This window comes from Chaetodon auriga, chromosome 10 (assembly GCF_051107435.1).
Source record: "Chaetodon auriga isolate fChaAug3 chromosome 10, fChaAug3.hap1, whole genome shotgun sequence".
NCBI lineage: Eukaryota > Metazoa > Chordata > Actinopteri > Chaetodontiformes > Chaetodontidae > Chaetodon > Chaetodon auriga.
In genome coordinates, this window is record NC_135083.1 from 8578333 (window position 1) to 8593671 (window position 15339).

Genomic DNA, 15339 nt, shown 5'->3' on the forward strand with positions numbered 1-15339 from the left:
AACAGTTTTAACCTCTGTTTCATTTTTATTTAGTTCATAGCAAGATGTTCCAATGGGGAAGAGACACATATCATGATTAACACTGTAAAAAGGTGGTTTTTAAAGTAGCCAGAGGCTCAACCGGGGCATATCTGGTCCTTTGCATGTTTACCATCCACACCTTCACAGACACGCCCGAATATCCACACACCCATACAAAAGACACATTACAGTGAGTGCATATACAAACAAATCTTTGTAAGCTGAATCACTCGCCCTCCACATGTTCAGAAATATCCAACTCTCAGATTATGTCTCACATGGAGAGGAGTAACTTGGCATGAAGTACAGGTGTCACCTGCATCGTTCAGTAATGTGTCACGCTATCGTTACACGAGAGAAACATGTAAAGCAGTCAATAGCAAGAACAAAATGGCATGCATTTACAAACACAGTTCCATTCATGATACTGTTGGCACATGCTCACGACAGTAGATTTGTGATAATGTTGTCAGAAGAAAAAAACTTTTAATTCAGGTTTGCTCACCTTGCCTCATTTCTGTCTCATGTCAATCCCCTGGAAACTCTATCCTTGCACATCATAAGTCTCTATGTTTTCTCACTGCAAAAGCCATTTTCAGACTGCAGGCAAAGACGTAGCTCTCTGCAGTTTGATGTGAGCCATGCCACAGATCAGGTGTTAAATTCCAGTCAAGACCAGGAAAGTCCATCGTGCTCAGCTTGAATAACTTTTTAATTAAGCAGGATGGCACAGTGGTGTAACATGACGTCATGGCCAGCAATGAGGGGTTTTGAAAAATAATGAACTAACCTCAAACTTCATTTAAAAGCTGAGGCCCTTTTTCTGCGCTCGTGCTGCCACATTTGTCTATGAGAAGAAAACAGACCTCTGATACATCCATAATATGTTAATGCTGCTATGGTAAATTCATAATATGGTCATCAGTGAGTATGCGAATTATTTGACAGTGCGTTATGGAAGCATTTTAGCAAGCTGTTTTAGATAAGCACCGAACAGCCTGTCTGTAATTGCAGGTGTTTTTTCCAATAATGAATAAATTTAAACATGTTATTGAAGACTGAAATCAGCCTTTTGCCTTTTGTTTTGCTGTGTTTTGAACACCCCTTTGTTACCCAGCATGCAGTTCAATGCATTTATTCTCTCTGAGTGTCTGATGATAATTAGACCTCCACTCTCTGTTTCACTGCTCTCTCTAAGTCATCCATTACATCCAGACATTAGGAATTGTGAATGTGAGAGACTCTTAAAATAGTTTTGAATAGCAAAGTAAGTCTTTGTCGCTGATCGAAGACTGAATCATCCACTAAATACTGTACAACTTTGATTAATGGCACAGGATTTTATTTGCTTCAATTATTGTTTACAACCAATATATTTAGGATGCAAATGTATGAATCCTGCCATGGCAAAGGGATGACCTATCCTACTCTGCCTCTGATTGGCTTACCCTGATATTCTTACATAACTCTAACTCATTACTCCTCATGCCTAAACCCAACCAACCCAGCCAACGAAGCCAATGAGTACTAGCCAATCAGCAGCAGAGTAGGGTGGGTAATGCCTTACTGTAATAGGATATGGGACAGAGTATAAGGGACCTGCCTTCAATTCCTTTTATACAAAACTCCTGCTCAGCAATTGGGAAACACTATCAAATTGTTTCTCACGCTATTGCCAACCTTGTGCACTGAGAGAGAGAGAGTGGGAAGGAACAAAGCTATAATGTTATGCAAGTTTCACTCAGTTTTACAAGCATCACTACTAGTACTGAGGAAATTACAGGTGTTGTGCAGGTGGACTGTATTTTTCCAGGTGTCTAACATTATGTGCTGACAATCATTGTCATGCAGCACTGTTAAATCATGGATGATCACTATGTGTATGTTGTGTTGTGCAGGTGTTGGGTAGATGGATTTGTATTGTCGTGTTAAGAGAGAGAGAGAGGGGGCTGTGGGTGAGATGTAAGTGGAGCCACTAAGTTGGGCATCAAGCTAAATCAGCTGGGAAGAGATATGGAGATAATGGAGATATGTCTTGCTGCTGCATTTACTCATGACTCACTTAAGATTGCAAATGATGATAACAAGAAAAAAACGGAAACCCTGATTCCAGGCCATGGCAGCTGCCATATATTGCCATGCCCAGTTGCCACCTATGATGGTGGTGCAGTGGTTAGCACTGCTGACTCACAGCATAGGGTGGTTAGGTTTTCTCTACGTACTTTGGCTTCATGTCCAGAGACATGCAAATTGGCAACCGTAAATTACCCATAACTGTAAATGTGAGTGTAAATAATTATGTCTCTATGTGGCAGCCCTGTGACAACCTGTCCAGGGTGTATTGATATTGACAAACCTTGGATTTCCCCTCTTTGTATTTGTCTGGATTTGCTCTCTGTGTATGACATTACTCTGTTTCTGTTCTTTTATTGGGGGAAAGTCTGTAAAGCAAAGATACCTTGCAGCCTTCCTGTTTTGCTGTTTGGCACCTGTGCTTTCAAGTCACAAAATGGACACGAGAGAGGTTTCTCCTCTGGCAGTAAGAGGAACAAAACATGATCTGACAGCCATTTCATCTCAGCCACAACAAGTTAGTGCATGGTCTTGGGATGACTGGAATTATTTGCCTATGGTATGCATGTCAGGAATCTTGGAAATTTCACCATTGTCAAGAGTTTAAACCAACAATTAAACAGAGTATTTTACAAGTACTGGGAAAAAGATTTTCAATTGAAAAGTAAAATCCAGTGTACTCAGGAAAACGACACAGCAAGTCACAACCAGGTCAACCATGCGAGGGTTTTCTCCCCAAAACAATGGAAAGCAAATGGAGAGAGAGAGAGAGATTTCAAATTCTTTTTATCCACTCTGTGTATCTCCACACAGAGTAAAATTCAGTCTTTATGAAGATTTAGTTGCATGGCATCTTTCCTCCTCGTCTTCCTCCTCTGTTTCTTCATCTCTGGCACGAGGGACAGAGGTCAGCAGCAGAGTGTCGGCATGGACTTCCTCATCGTCCGACTGGATCACAGGTGTGTCGTCTCCACCCCCACTGGTATCACTGGAACCAGAGGATGTAGAGGACATGCGACACTTTGAGGCACGGTGAACTTCAGTTTGCCGTTTCAAAGGTGCTCGCTCCCTGTAGACCACTTCTGCGTCTTCATCCTCCTCCTCTTCTTCCTCGTCCTCCGCCTCTGTAGGCAGAAGGTGTTAGAACGTGTCCCTACCTGTTCTTTCAGTGGTAGTTATTTCCTCAGGGTTCATCTTAATTGTTCAGTCTTTCCCATGTAAAAGAAAAACAAACTGATATGGGTGGAGATTAATCTCAAGATAATTGGTTTTGATAAACCACAAATAAATTCTCCACCTATGGGAAATCCTCCCACCAGAAAATCACTAAATGCTGGTGGTGGCAGTGGCTCTCCTGATTCATGGTGAAACCAGATTAGAAACCTGGAACTTAAACTACCATTTTCATCTGAATGAAGAAAGTTAATTATTTTACTTTTGTCTATGAAAGCAGCCTAAAACGTTCATGTACCTCTGTACTTTTCCATATTGATCCTGCATACTGATACAATACAGCACAGTGAAAAAATAATAATAATGAAAAAAAGATGTAGTCAAAATATCAGGCATATATCTTGAAATCAGTGCACCTGGTAGTGGAGATGCCAGTGCTCCCTCTTCTGCTCCTGAGCCTGAGTTGAGGAAGACGTCAAGGGCCTCCTGGTCAGAGATGTCCATCAGGTCCATCTGCTCTAGCACGTCCACATTCACTTCCATAGAGGAGATACTTCCCATAGGGGCTGCATATACAGGCGGAACAGCATACGTAGTGTAACACAAATACACACTGTTTATATCAAAAGAAATACACATCATTTTAAGCTTTCCATTTACAGTACATTGATTTATGATACGTAGGCTAGGGCTGAGTGATTGGACCAATATATAGACTATTATATTGTAGATTTTTGCCATTTTACTTTGCTCATTTAATGGTCTGCCGTCAAAGAACAAGCCGCCGCTCAGTGGCAGACTCTCATTCAGTGAGCTTACCCACTGAGAATATTTTCACATCTAGCTCATTCAATTAAGAGTTTATTTTGACCAAAGCAGTCTTGGTGATTGTCGAAACTGTGGAAAGACACACCAAGACGGTTTTGGTGACTTTTGTTTTATTTTTGTCGGGTATGAATGAGGTGTGTTAACAAGACATTTAAGTGTTTGTTTGGTGAAAGAGAGAAACTTAAATTCAAAGGTTTCCGGTTGTATTTTTCTTTTGATAAGGAAAATAGGTTAAAGGATATTGACATTTTGAGATTTTGTTTAGTGTATTAAGAGCTAAGAGCACTTGTGAAACGTAGCAAACTTGCTAAAGACTCAGTGTGAAAGTGGAATATGATAACAGCTTTTGAGTCATTGTCACCTGATTTGAAAATGTTCAGCTCTATTTAAATTAAGTGAATAATTAGTGACAATTAAAACAAAATTAAAACAGGCTTTTAAACCTGTGAAGAGTGTGCTAAACCTTCTGCTGTTCTTCTAGTGAGCAGAACAAAAAGAGTTTCCCATCTGCATGTAAGTTTCAAAACATTTCACACCCACTTGTCGTGTCAAGTCAAATCACGTTTTATTTTTTCAGTCTAGTGTCACGAATCACAAACTTGCCTCAGTGGATTTACAGTCTATATAGCATTCGACACCCTCAATCTTTAAAACCTCAATTAGAAAAAAATCCTCAGGAGGCGCCACAGAGGAGGGACACCTCTTCCACATAGATATGTTAAGTATTTACAGTTTGCCACCAGGACAGAATGGCATGTAAGGCACTCACGTTTCCTGCAGTCGATCTGCAGGTGAGCAGAGGGCAGGTAGTTGTCCACATCGTGCTGGTAGACCTCTTCAAAAAAGCGCTGTCTCTCCCTCAGCTTCAGGTGCTGGGCAGAATCATTGTTCAGCACCCTCTGAGAGTTATCTGTGTCCGCTGACCACCAAAAGAAGACACACACAAGAAAAACATCCACTTCAGCTGTCTTTTAAAGCAGTGCTGTGTCTTAAAATTCAGTACATCTTGAAAAAAAGGCAAACGTGGCTTTTTGTAATGCAAATGAATTTTCTCTCTCTTGGTTTTTTGCTGGTGGGCTAGGGATTAAGGCACTGACCATTAGCTTTGTTTTTCCTAATTTGCGGCTGGCCAGAGCTCTTTGTTGCTTGTCATTCCCCACCTCTTTCTCCCTTCATTTCCTGTCATCTCGCTACTGTCTACTGTCAATAAAGGTATAGAATGCTTTAAAAAAAAGCATCATTAAAAGGTTAATAGAGACGGGCCTGGTTTGTGGGTGTCTGGTTCTGTTTGCCAAGCTCTCACAGAAACCAAATGGATAAAGATGTTCTTGAAGTTGGCGATGAGTTTGGCTTCTAAACTTTAAGTCAGTGCACTCACTGCATGCCAGTGCTCTTAAAATTGATGGCATGTACTAGAAGTGCCGTCAACTCCTATAATTAGTTTGAGGTTTTTACTTTGTGGCAGTCAAGCCTCCAAAACACTGACGCATCAAACGTACCGGTAGCAGAACAGGTAACACCTAACAGAGTCAACTGAACATTCTGTTTGATAAGTTCATGTCAAAAGAAGACAACAATAACTAGCAGCCCTGTTTGTTTAATAAAGTAGATACCAATAAATGTGGCATTAAGACTGACTTCAAGCAATAACTTGTACTTGCAGATACGCCCTAATGTTTCTCATACAAGAAATAAAAGAATTGTCCTCCCTCTTTTGCTAACCTGCTGTCATATGCAGTCTCTTCATCTGAATATTTCTTGTTTTCTTTGCTCTGCTTTTTTCGTTTCCTTTCAGTCAGCCCTTCCTGTGACTTTCTAAAGCTGAAGAAAATGTTCTCATGAGCTCAGCCTGATCCCTAGTGGTCATGATCAGACTCACATGCAGTTTGAAAATCAGTTTGACAGCAAATAAACATTTGCACTAATGGTATCACATTAGGTCTGTGATTAAGCAAATACTTGCTTGAATATGTGCTGCAACTATTGAAATGTGTAGATGTATCTAACTTTCTGTACTCACAGTATCCCTGGTTTGTGGATGTTGTGACAGGATTTGATTGATGTTCCTTTTGATTGGCTTTCAGGGTGCTCACACTTTTTGGTGTGTCATATTTCTGATCAGCATTTGTCAATGTGGCCAAACAAGAGGTCCTTAAGACGGCCATGGTGAACCTTGGAAATCCTGTGCTGGAATAATTTTCTATCTCATTGCGTGACAATAGAGATATGTTTTCAAAAAACAAGAGTGCATCTGTCCTTAGGTCTAACGCCAGCTTTGACCTCTGCCAGGCTGACCAGCTGTGGTTGTGTAACCATGCTACGTCCTCCTCAGCACACATTGTGCCTTCGCCCACTGGGCTCCATGAGCTGACACTTTGACTCATGTCACCAGTGTTTTAATGTTTGTGCGTCTGCATGCTCACATAAACTGTATGCGTGTGTGCTTTTGCATTCATGCCTTTGTGTGGTCATGTATCTGTATGCATGATATTTAGTTTATGCTCATTTTGTCACCCAGTGTGTGTAGCAAGCTTCCATGACTAACATGTTTACATGATGCCAACAGATGGACCCAGCATGCATAGTAACAATATTCACTTTACTTCAGTTACGGACCTTTTGAGTGATACTTTTCTCTTGTTTGAAAACAAACACATCTGTGCCACCCGGCCTCCCTCTTCAGGCATCTCAGGAGACACAGCCAGTCGGTCTGTCAATCACTGCTTCACAGCCCTGGAGGGGGTATGTGTCAACTCTCATACACTAACGGCAGCAGTTTATTCTGTCATTCAAGCTGTCTGTGGAGGCAGGAAACCACCCTGGCTCACAATCTGATATTTCAACACTTGGCGAGGTAACTGGCAACACCGGCAATTATGTAAAGCTTATAGTGTTAATGTAAATAATCTAACTGGAGAAACTTACAATGGGGAACATGCTGAGAAGTTTATCTTATTGCTGGTATCCATGGCATCAGAACGCTAAAGATCACTAAACCCAGAGCTATACACCTATGAAGTTTCTGTAATATTTAAAATACTAACATAAGTACAAGCCCCAGCTAAGGTTCATGTCCATTTATACTTGCTCTTATTATGACATATAACTCAGAAACTGTTGCTGTAGCACTTGGATCCATGTGCACGTCATGTTTTATACATACTGTGTGTCGTATTAGCAAGATTACATCAGTTGCACAGTTACATTTGCTGAGTGTTAAATACGTAAATTCAGTGACCTCCAGGCATTACTGGGTTCTACTGTAAGCCTACCAAAAACTCTGCTGTGTGTAGTGCTCATTTACTGAGGTAATCACAGGTCCTGGGTGTTTTTTGGTGATTTTGTCATGTAGCTTGTCACAGCCACTGCTGCTCCTTCTCCCTGGCTCCTAGAACTGCAGCATACTTTACAGAGAAACAGTGACTGTATTACTGTAATACTGAAAAGTGAATGTCTTGGTGAATATTAAGATAATGTGAATTAGAGCTGCGGCATTAAGTCGATTAGTTGATTAGCTGTTGGACAGAAAATTAACTCGCAACTAATTTGATAATCAGTTCATCTTAAAAAGTAGTCAGACAAACAAGACATTTGATTATCATATGTTGGGCTTTGGGAAATTGTTTTCTCATAGTCTGTAGACCAAACAATTAATCCTACACTCAGTCATGTTTTTTCCATGTTAACCGTCTGTGTGTCTTTCTGCTTCATACAACACACTCATGAAACCCAAAGATATTACGTTTAAAGTAATTTTAAAACAAGGAAAAGCACCAGATCCTCGAATTGGAGACATAAAATGTTGCAATTAATAGATTATTGTTACAGATCAATTTTCTATCAAGTGGTTGATCGACTTATTGCAGCTCAAGTCAAGTTCTCTCACTTGGTATTTGGCATCACATGTCAAGATGTCATGTCATCTGTAGGGGACGTGCTCTTAATGGCCTCCACATGCCAACCTGCCAAAACCCCCTGCCACCTCGTTGCCACCTGCCAGCGTCCATAATTATTCAGCAATCATACGACAACAATGACACTCTTGCGACAAATAAGTGGGTTACTGTAGGCTGTAACAGCAATGACAAGGCCTCTGATGATGATGAAACGACACAGCTTACGTAAACTTCAGTTTCGCCTGCTGGCCTTATGAGGGTCTCTCTCTCTCTCACTACTTCAGTTGAGATAGCCAGTCAACATGCCCATCCCACACACAGGCTCAGCTGCATGTCTCCATCTGTCTGCCTCTACGTGGGTGAAAAACATGTATGTAAAAGACTGACTCATCCAAATAACCTCTGAGTTTTCTTCCACCCTGCTGTGGAAGATGTGTAGGAGGTCTCCATGCAAATTGGCTGAAGTTCCATTACTACCATCCTCTGTTTGAGACCCAGATGGCGTTGATATCCTTCATGGGGGAATCCCTTGCTTTTGACAGGGGTTATTAACAACCAACGATCCTTATGTGGCTGATATTTTTTTCCGCTTTCAGTCTTGAGTCCAGTGTTCTTTGCTCCTAACTCATATAAGTAAGTTAAGGTCTATCAGAGACAGTCCAAAGGAACAAAACCCTCATGACATACAGTTCCTGAGAAAATGAGCACTCGCTGCATAATGAATAACGGCAAATGTGTGACACTGACGTTGAAGACAAGTTTGTGCAAAGATCAAGGTCTGATGAAACAGTCCTAGTGTTAAATGAGGCACCTCATTCGATTTTAGGCTGGTGCTTTACTCTTATCTAGGCTGCGAAATACAGGTCGCATGGAACGGATTTACTGTAGGTGGGTCAAGGAACAGAGAACAGCTGTGATGGCTGACTGTTGCTTTGTTAGGAGAGTGTTGGCCTTGGGATCTTATGAGACATCTCACTATAAATGAAGGAATCTCTGTCTGTACATCCTTAGCATAACTCAAGGACCATTCATTGGATCTACTTCACACTTTGCAGGTATATTGCTTGGGACCCAAGGAAGTGCAGTGTTGAATTTACTGCAAATTGGACACAATCCACCTTCAGTATTATTAAATTTTAATAAATAAAAAGTGAATAACACGTTGTGCAGCGGCAAGGGTGGAGCTTCAGGGCTCTGTAGACTGTTGAGCTGTCAAGTGCTGCTCCTCAGCCAATCAAATCTGTGTATTTGAGCTAGTGAGTGACAGACACACACAGTTTCAGTGTAGAAAGCTAAGCAATAAATGTACTGCTGTGGGGGCAGCAGCAAAATGCATTTTAACCACCTTAAAAAAATCTGTTCAGTTTAACTATAAGCTATACAATATATCACCTCCAACCCAAAAGACTATTTTCTGTTTACGACTATCGACCCTATATGAGGGAGAAAATTCCTTATTTTAAGGATAAATAGTTTCAGTAATTTCCCTTTCCTCACACTGATGCAAAACTACATTTAGCAGTGATTATCCTAACTGCATATTACTGCAGAGATTAAATAAATCCATGTCATAACTGTTTTAAATTTTAAGGCAAGTATTTAAGTTAAAATACTGATTATCATAACAAAGCAGTGACTTCAATATAATAGTTACATATTAATGATACAAGTTTATTAGATACATATTTGGGGAAAATCAATTGAGTAATAATCTTTCGAATAATCAATGAATTATTCGTTAGATTAATTGACTAATCTAAAAAGAATCGTTACATTAATTTAGAAAAAAATGAATCTTGCTGCCGCCCTGGACTACATTATACCCAGAGCCATGCAGCGAGGGTAAGGGTTAATCCTCTCTCAACAGCTCTGGTTATACTTAATGCGGCTTCCGCTAATTTGAGTTTTAATGTTACTGTTTTAATAACCCTGCACAGTCAGTGTCGAGTGTGAAGTAGTTTGGGTGAGTGGTTCTCAAGAAAGCTGCAAGTAGCAATACTGGAGGCCAAGAAATCGTCCCATTGCGGACTGGCACATTTTGAATGGACACTGCACCTGAAGCTTATAAAGCAGGAAGAAGAAATTAAAGGACAGCAGAGGGAAGGAAGAAAAGGAAAGGAGAGTAGATGGGAGGAGAAGTATCAGTGGTATCAGTGGTTCCACACTGATTTACCAGCTATATTATATGTCTGTGAGTGCTGACACTGCACTGGAACACATCATGGCTTTGTGACGACCACTGATGGACAGTAAAAAACAGTATCATTTGAAAGGAAAAGCAGAATTAATAATTCAATATGACTGCTGTGTGCAAAAAGTGGTTCTGGCAGTGTCGTACATCTCAAACTCATTGTGCTGATGATTACTCTGGGACACAATAGCAGTGCTGTTACTATTACCACTGCATAACAGCATCCAGCAATGAGAACATGAGCCTCAGTTCACCACTCCTTTCAAAGACGGAGCTCATGAAGATGCAGTCTGAGGACTGAACTGCACTGAAGCTGCACCTCCTTCCCAAATGATGATTTACCATGGCGTCATTACAAGCTCCCACGCTTATGATGCGGTAACATCAGCACCAACCTCTGAGAATATTTACTCTGTCTCCGTTTGCTGCAGTTGATTGATGAATTCAAGGATGTGTTTTCTGTTGCAGTGTGTTTTGTGGCGCTCTGGAGGACCTGCAGGTCATAGTTGATGTATGTTCAAATTTGGCTGTTGAATTCGGCCAATACAAACAGCAGTCTATCATGTTGAAGTATTAAGTTGTTCTACTAAAAGTCTGCCATCAGCACAGTCTACGAAGTGAAGCCTGTAGCTCTTTCACCAAGAAGGTTCCTCATGCTATTATTTGGAAAAACAAAAGAAAGGACTTCAATGTAGCGTGAGACAGAAAAACAACCTCTGTTAGCCTCTGACTGAGTTAATCTTTACAGTATTTAAAGAGCTGCCCTTTGAAATTCCATAACACTTGTGATCTGTGACAGGACCTATGCCCCCTGCCCAGAAATCCCTACTCCATCTCAGCCCTTACTGAGCCATAATTACCTAGGGCTTACTGTTACATAATACTGGTACAATCCTTCATTTGCACACCCGACGTGGTAGTGCATGACTACGCAGTAAGCTGCATAGTCATGCCTAGTTGTGCCTTTGTTGTGTTTACATGCAAGGATGTAAGCATGTAGGGTGTGTTGGCTGTGTTACTGGGGAAGGAAGGAAGGAAGGAAGGAGGGAAGAAAGAAGGAAAGAAAGAAGTGTGTCAAAGAAAGGAGAATGTGGTGTTATGCAACCTGAGCCTGCTGTGCATTATTCCTGGTATAAAGTAACTGTAGTGTCAGTGTTTTGAGGCAAAGGGCTTTACCGGGTCTGCTTGCCTCAGCTAAGCCTCATACTGACAAATACAAGGGTGCCGTGACACCATGCATTTTTTTGTGCATTTGCTGTGTGTCAAGCCAAACACACACACTGAATAGAAAGCATTTCATTTCAAGAAACCTTTTCAATTTTTCTTGTTTCTTTATCCTCTTTGTAGTCATTTTCTCAACCACCCTGATGCTTTTTTCTTTCAGATATTTTATCAGATCATCAGCACTTCTATAAGTAAAGGAAACTAACACATGATGTGGAGGTGATGTGTGTGTGTGTGTGTGTCTTTGTGTGTGTTTCAGAGAGGGGTGGGGGTGCGTGGTCGAGGGCCAGAGGTGACAGTTGAGCTGAAGCACATGATTTTTTTCATCCCTGTGATTATTCTTGCAGAGTCTGATCCTTTTGCCTTTTCCACAGCTCTACCTCTGATAATCCACACTTTAAGTCTTTATATTCCCATTCAAATATGACACATCAGTCCCTCTTTTATTTTGCCCCAGCATGCAGTGTGCAGTTGTTCCCTCTGTCGTCCTCTTCCTGCCTACCTTATCAGCACCTTTTCCACGATGAGAGCATTCAACTCTCAAATACGTGCATCTTTAACTGCTCTGTGTCATTTTAATGGTGCAGTCATACATCAAGTGTCCTGGGAACTGCACTGAAAGAAGGGAACAAATGTTCCTATTGAACCAAACAGTCACATGGCGAAGCATTCAATCCCCTTGTGGCAAGCGGAAAAAGAAATCCCATGATCATCTTTCTGTTTTTAGTGAACACAGAGAGTGGGTGTTTGTGTGTGAGAGCACTAGGAAAGCAGTTGCACTGCATGGCCAGTCACATTTGACAGCCCATCTATCTCAAACTGCACCCCTCCTCTCCTGCAGCTCGTAATTCCCCCTGGAGGCCGATGATGGTGTCGCCCAGCTCTCAGCAGTATACAACCACATCATTTTTAGGTATTACTGCTATTATTTACCGAACCAATCGCTCTCCTCTGCCAGCCTCGTAGCCACAGCAGCCCATCAAGCATAAATCATGTATGAGTGAGATCACTGCTCAACAACAGCAGCCTCCCCCTCCATGCTTCGCCACTCCCCTCTCCACCCACCCACACACACATAGAGCCATGCAGTAGAAAGTGAATCCAGACTGGTCTTTTATGATACCAGCACCCCATCATCATCTTTGTCATACTACGTCATCCTGCAGGAAGCTCTACCTGAAGCCAAGAGCAACAAATATTCTATATGAACACATTTGGATTAAGTTGACATCCGTTTAATTACTTCACTCTCATCTACAGGTTCCTTTGATCCCAATGCTGTGATTATATCTTGAACCTTGTCTGACCACCTACTTCATGAGTGTATGATCAGATAGTGTATTCCCAGGCCGTTCCCATTTCCATCCCCGAAGCCATTAAGGCACTTCACTCAAGGCTAAATGCAGAGATGATGACCTCCAGCCATGCCCACAGCTCCCTGGTCTGGTCAATGAAAACAGGGCTTTCAGAAGTCTACACAGAGCTCATACGTAGTGCTTTACCTCGAGTCTGTGCGCATTAACCCTCGTATGCAGTCACAGAAAGACTTTCATCAAGCAGCGCGTAGTATGGGAAAATAGCAGATTATTCTCTTACCACTTAAATGCAAAAAGCAGCTCATGTGGGATAATTTGTTCAATTAGGAAGCAAGAGAATGCTCCTCTGGCAAGCAGGTAGCAGTTAGCATGTCTTTCCTTGTTCTATATAAAGACCTTCTTCCCTTAGCTTAGTCAGACACTAAGAAGTAGTTGTTATCCCTTCAGTGTGATTAAGTCTCATCTGTATCAACAGGGTTGCACCACCATCAAGGCTGTCAGGCTAACTTAGTTAAAAAAAAGATGGCCTGCGGGTGCTGTTATTGCTTTGGACAAGTAGATTTTTACAGTAGTTGCTAATGAGGTTTAGTTCAAAGCTGGACGAGGAAGTAAAAGGATTAAATGAACATGTGTAATTTAGTGTTTTCAGCAAGTAATAAAATTATTGAATCCTTGGGGATGGTTTTCAATACTGTAGCTCAGGGAAAATGATATAACTGGCTTGCAGTATCTCCTGTTCACACCGTATAACATCACAAAGTACAGCTAATATGAATCTATTATCTAAAGAGCAAACGAATGCAGAATTAATCAGGTAGCTGTTTTGTTGTGAGGCTCTGACAGATGAGTCGTGATTCACGTAGAGCCAAGTCAGTTGTAGTGAATTAATACCCTCTGCAAAATAAAACTTTCCCTGGCCAGGCAAAAATATCCAGAGCCTGTACTGTGGAAACGAAGGGTACAGTAGCAAATGCATAGCTCAGAATGAAAAACGAGCACATAAAGTGTGAAATCACGGCAACATTGCAGTGCAGGACATAAAGTTACAATATATTGCACTGCAAGTCTGCTCAGTGCCACTTTCTCTCACACACTGGTGGTTACTTACATGCCAGACGCTTGTTGTGGTGGGCTGACCCAGTAGACGACATGATCCAGTGGATGTGGGACTGGCTGAAGAGTGTGTTTTGCCTTTGAGTGTGTGTGGGTTTTTCTGGTCCCCTCCTGTCAAGGCTCCAGGACAGGATGCTGTGTGTAGTGGCTGGTCATCTAGTCATTGCATCTCTTGACTTTGGCACGAGGACTATCAAAGACAGTCCTTTCACATTACACTTTGTCTCCCTCTCCTCTCCGCTTCACTTTCTGCTACTCTGCTCTGCCTTTTTGCTGTGTTCGCTGTCCTCCTCCCCCCTTTCTGATCGCCTTTGGTGTTCTTTCAAGGTTTTCCCTCTCACTGCTTCACACTCTCATCTCGGCCGCCTCTCTGTGTCTCACACACACAGACGCACACACACACAGTCTCCTGCTCTCTCTGTCAGACAGCCTCAGTAGGGTTGTAAGGAGCTGTTCAGCTTAGGGACGGGGGGAGACTGATAGTGGGCTACGGCATTGTGGCCTGTACCAACTGGTGACAACAAGGGGGTCAGCAGGATCAGGAGGAATATAGGCTTCTTACATAAGATTGAGGAATATACCAGGATTAGAAACCTCCCATCTCAACCATCAGTGCTTTGCTTTATATTTTTTTTATTAATTTATTCACTTTGTTGTCGGATGAAAGCTTTAGAAGTGAACTGAGATAAGAGAAGAGGTACTGCATATTAATAAATCACAGTCTCTCTCAGCATAACAAGATCACCACAGTATATAATATATATAATAAAATCAATGTAATGCTGTTTAATGTTTAACAGTACTGTTTTCCAATAAGGTATACTACATTAATGATTCATGCAGTTTAACTAATGACCGTATTATGAGAGTATTCTTGTAAGTATTGTACAAAAATAAAGCCATGCTAGTTCCTCTCTGAGGCTGTACTTAGACACAGCAGTGCGATGAACTAATTGCTAACACCATCATGCAAACATGAAACTATGTTGTAGGTTGTCAGGCACAGCTGGTTCCACATTAAACAGCATGGCAAATACGTTCAGCTCCTTTTGTTGACTTTTCATGTCCTGAAACCTCTCACCAAATGCCTGAAGGAGTTTTCACACTCACCAGCATATGCAGGCTTTTGTTCTTGCGGGGTAGGAAAATGCAGTGTTTCCTCCTTCGAGATGAACTTGCCAAAGCTTTTATTTCACTTGAAAATTATTTCACATTTGAAAGCAGAGAGCAGAGAAGCTGCTGCAGCTTCAGGTTCAGCTCTGAGAGGTTCTTGGTAATGTCCACCATGAAGGCCAAATCACACTGACACTTGCTATCACTGAGTTTACGCGTCAGGTTTTCCTTCATCTCCATGGATTATTCCAGACAAACTGACTCCTTGGAACAATTTTACTTCATTGCTAGCAGCTCCACAGCAACAACGAAGTTCTCCTTCATAAATTCTCCTTCTGAATAAGGATTTATCATTTAAGCTATTAGCACAGTCACCACAAAACTTGCCTTC

General features: G+C 41.5%; 1 protein-coding gene across 1 annotated transcript; it reads right to left on the bottom strand.

The window, feature by feature from the left end:
* Nucleotides 1-14296, bottom strand: LOC143326709 (uncharacterized). Its single transcript, XM_076740519.1, has 4 exons — nt 13831-14296; nt 4865-5014; nt 3684-3833; nt 1-3218 (listed from the first exon to the last, which is right to left on the bottom strand). Exons 1-4 carry the CDS (start codon nt 13871-13873, stop codon nt 2923-2925), a joined length of 639 nt encoding a protein of 212 aa, XP_076596634.1. The 5' UTR covers nt 13874-14296; the 3' UTR covers nt 1-2922.
* Nucleotides 14297-15339: the final 1043 nt, after the last annotated feature.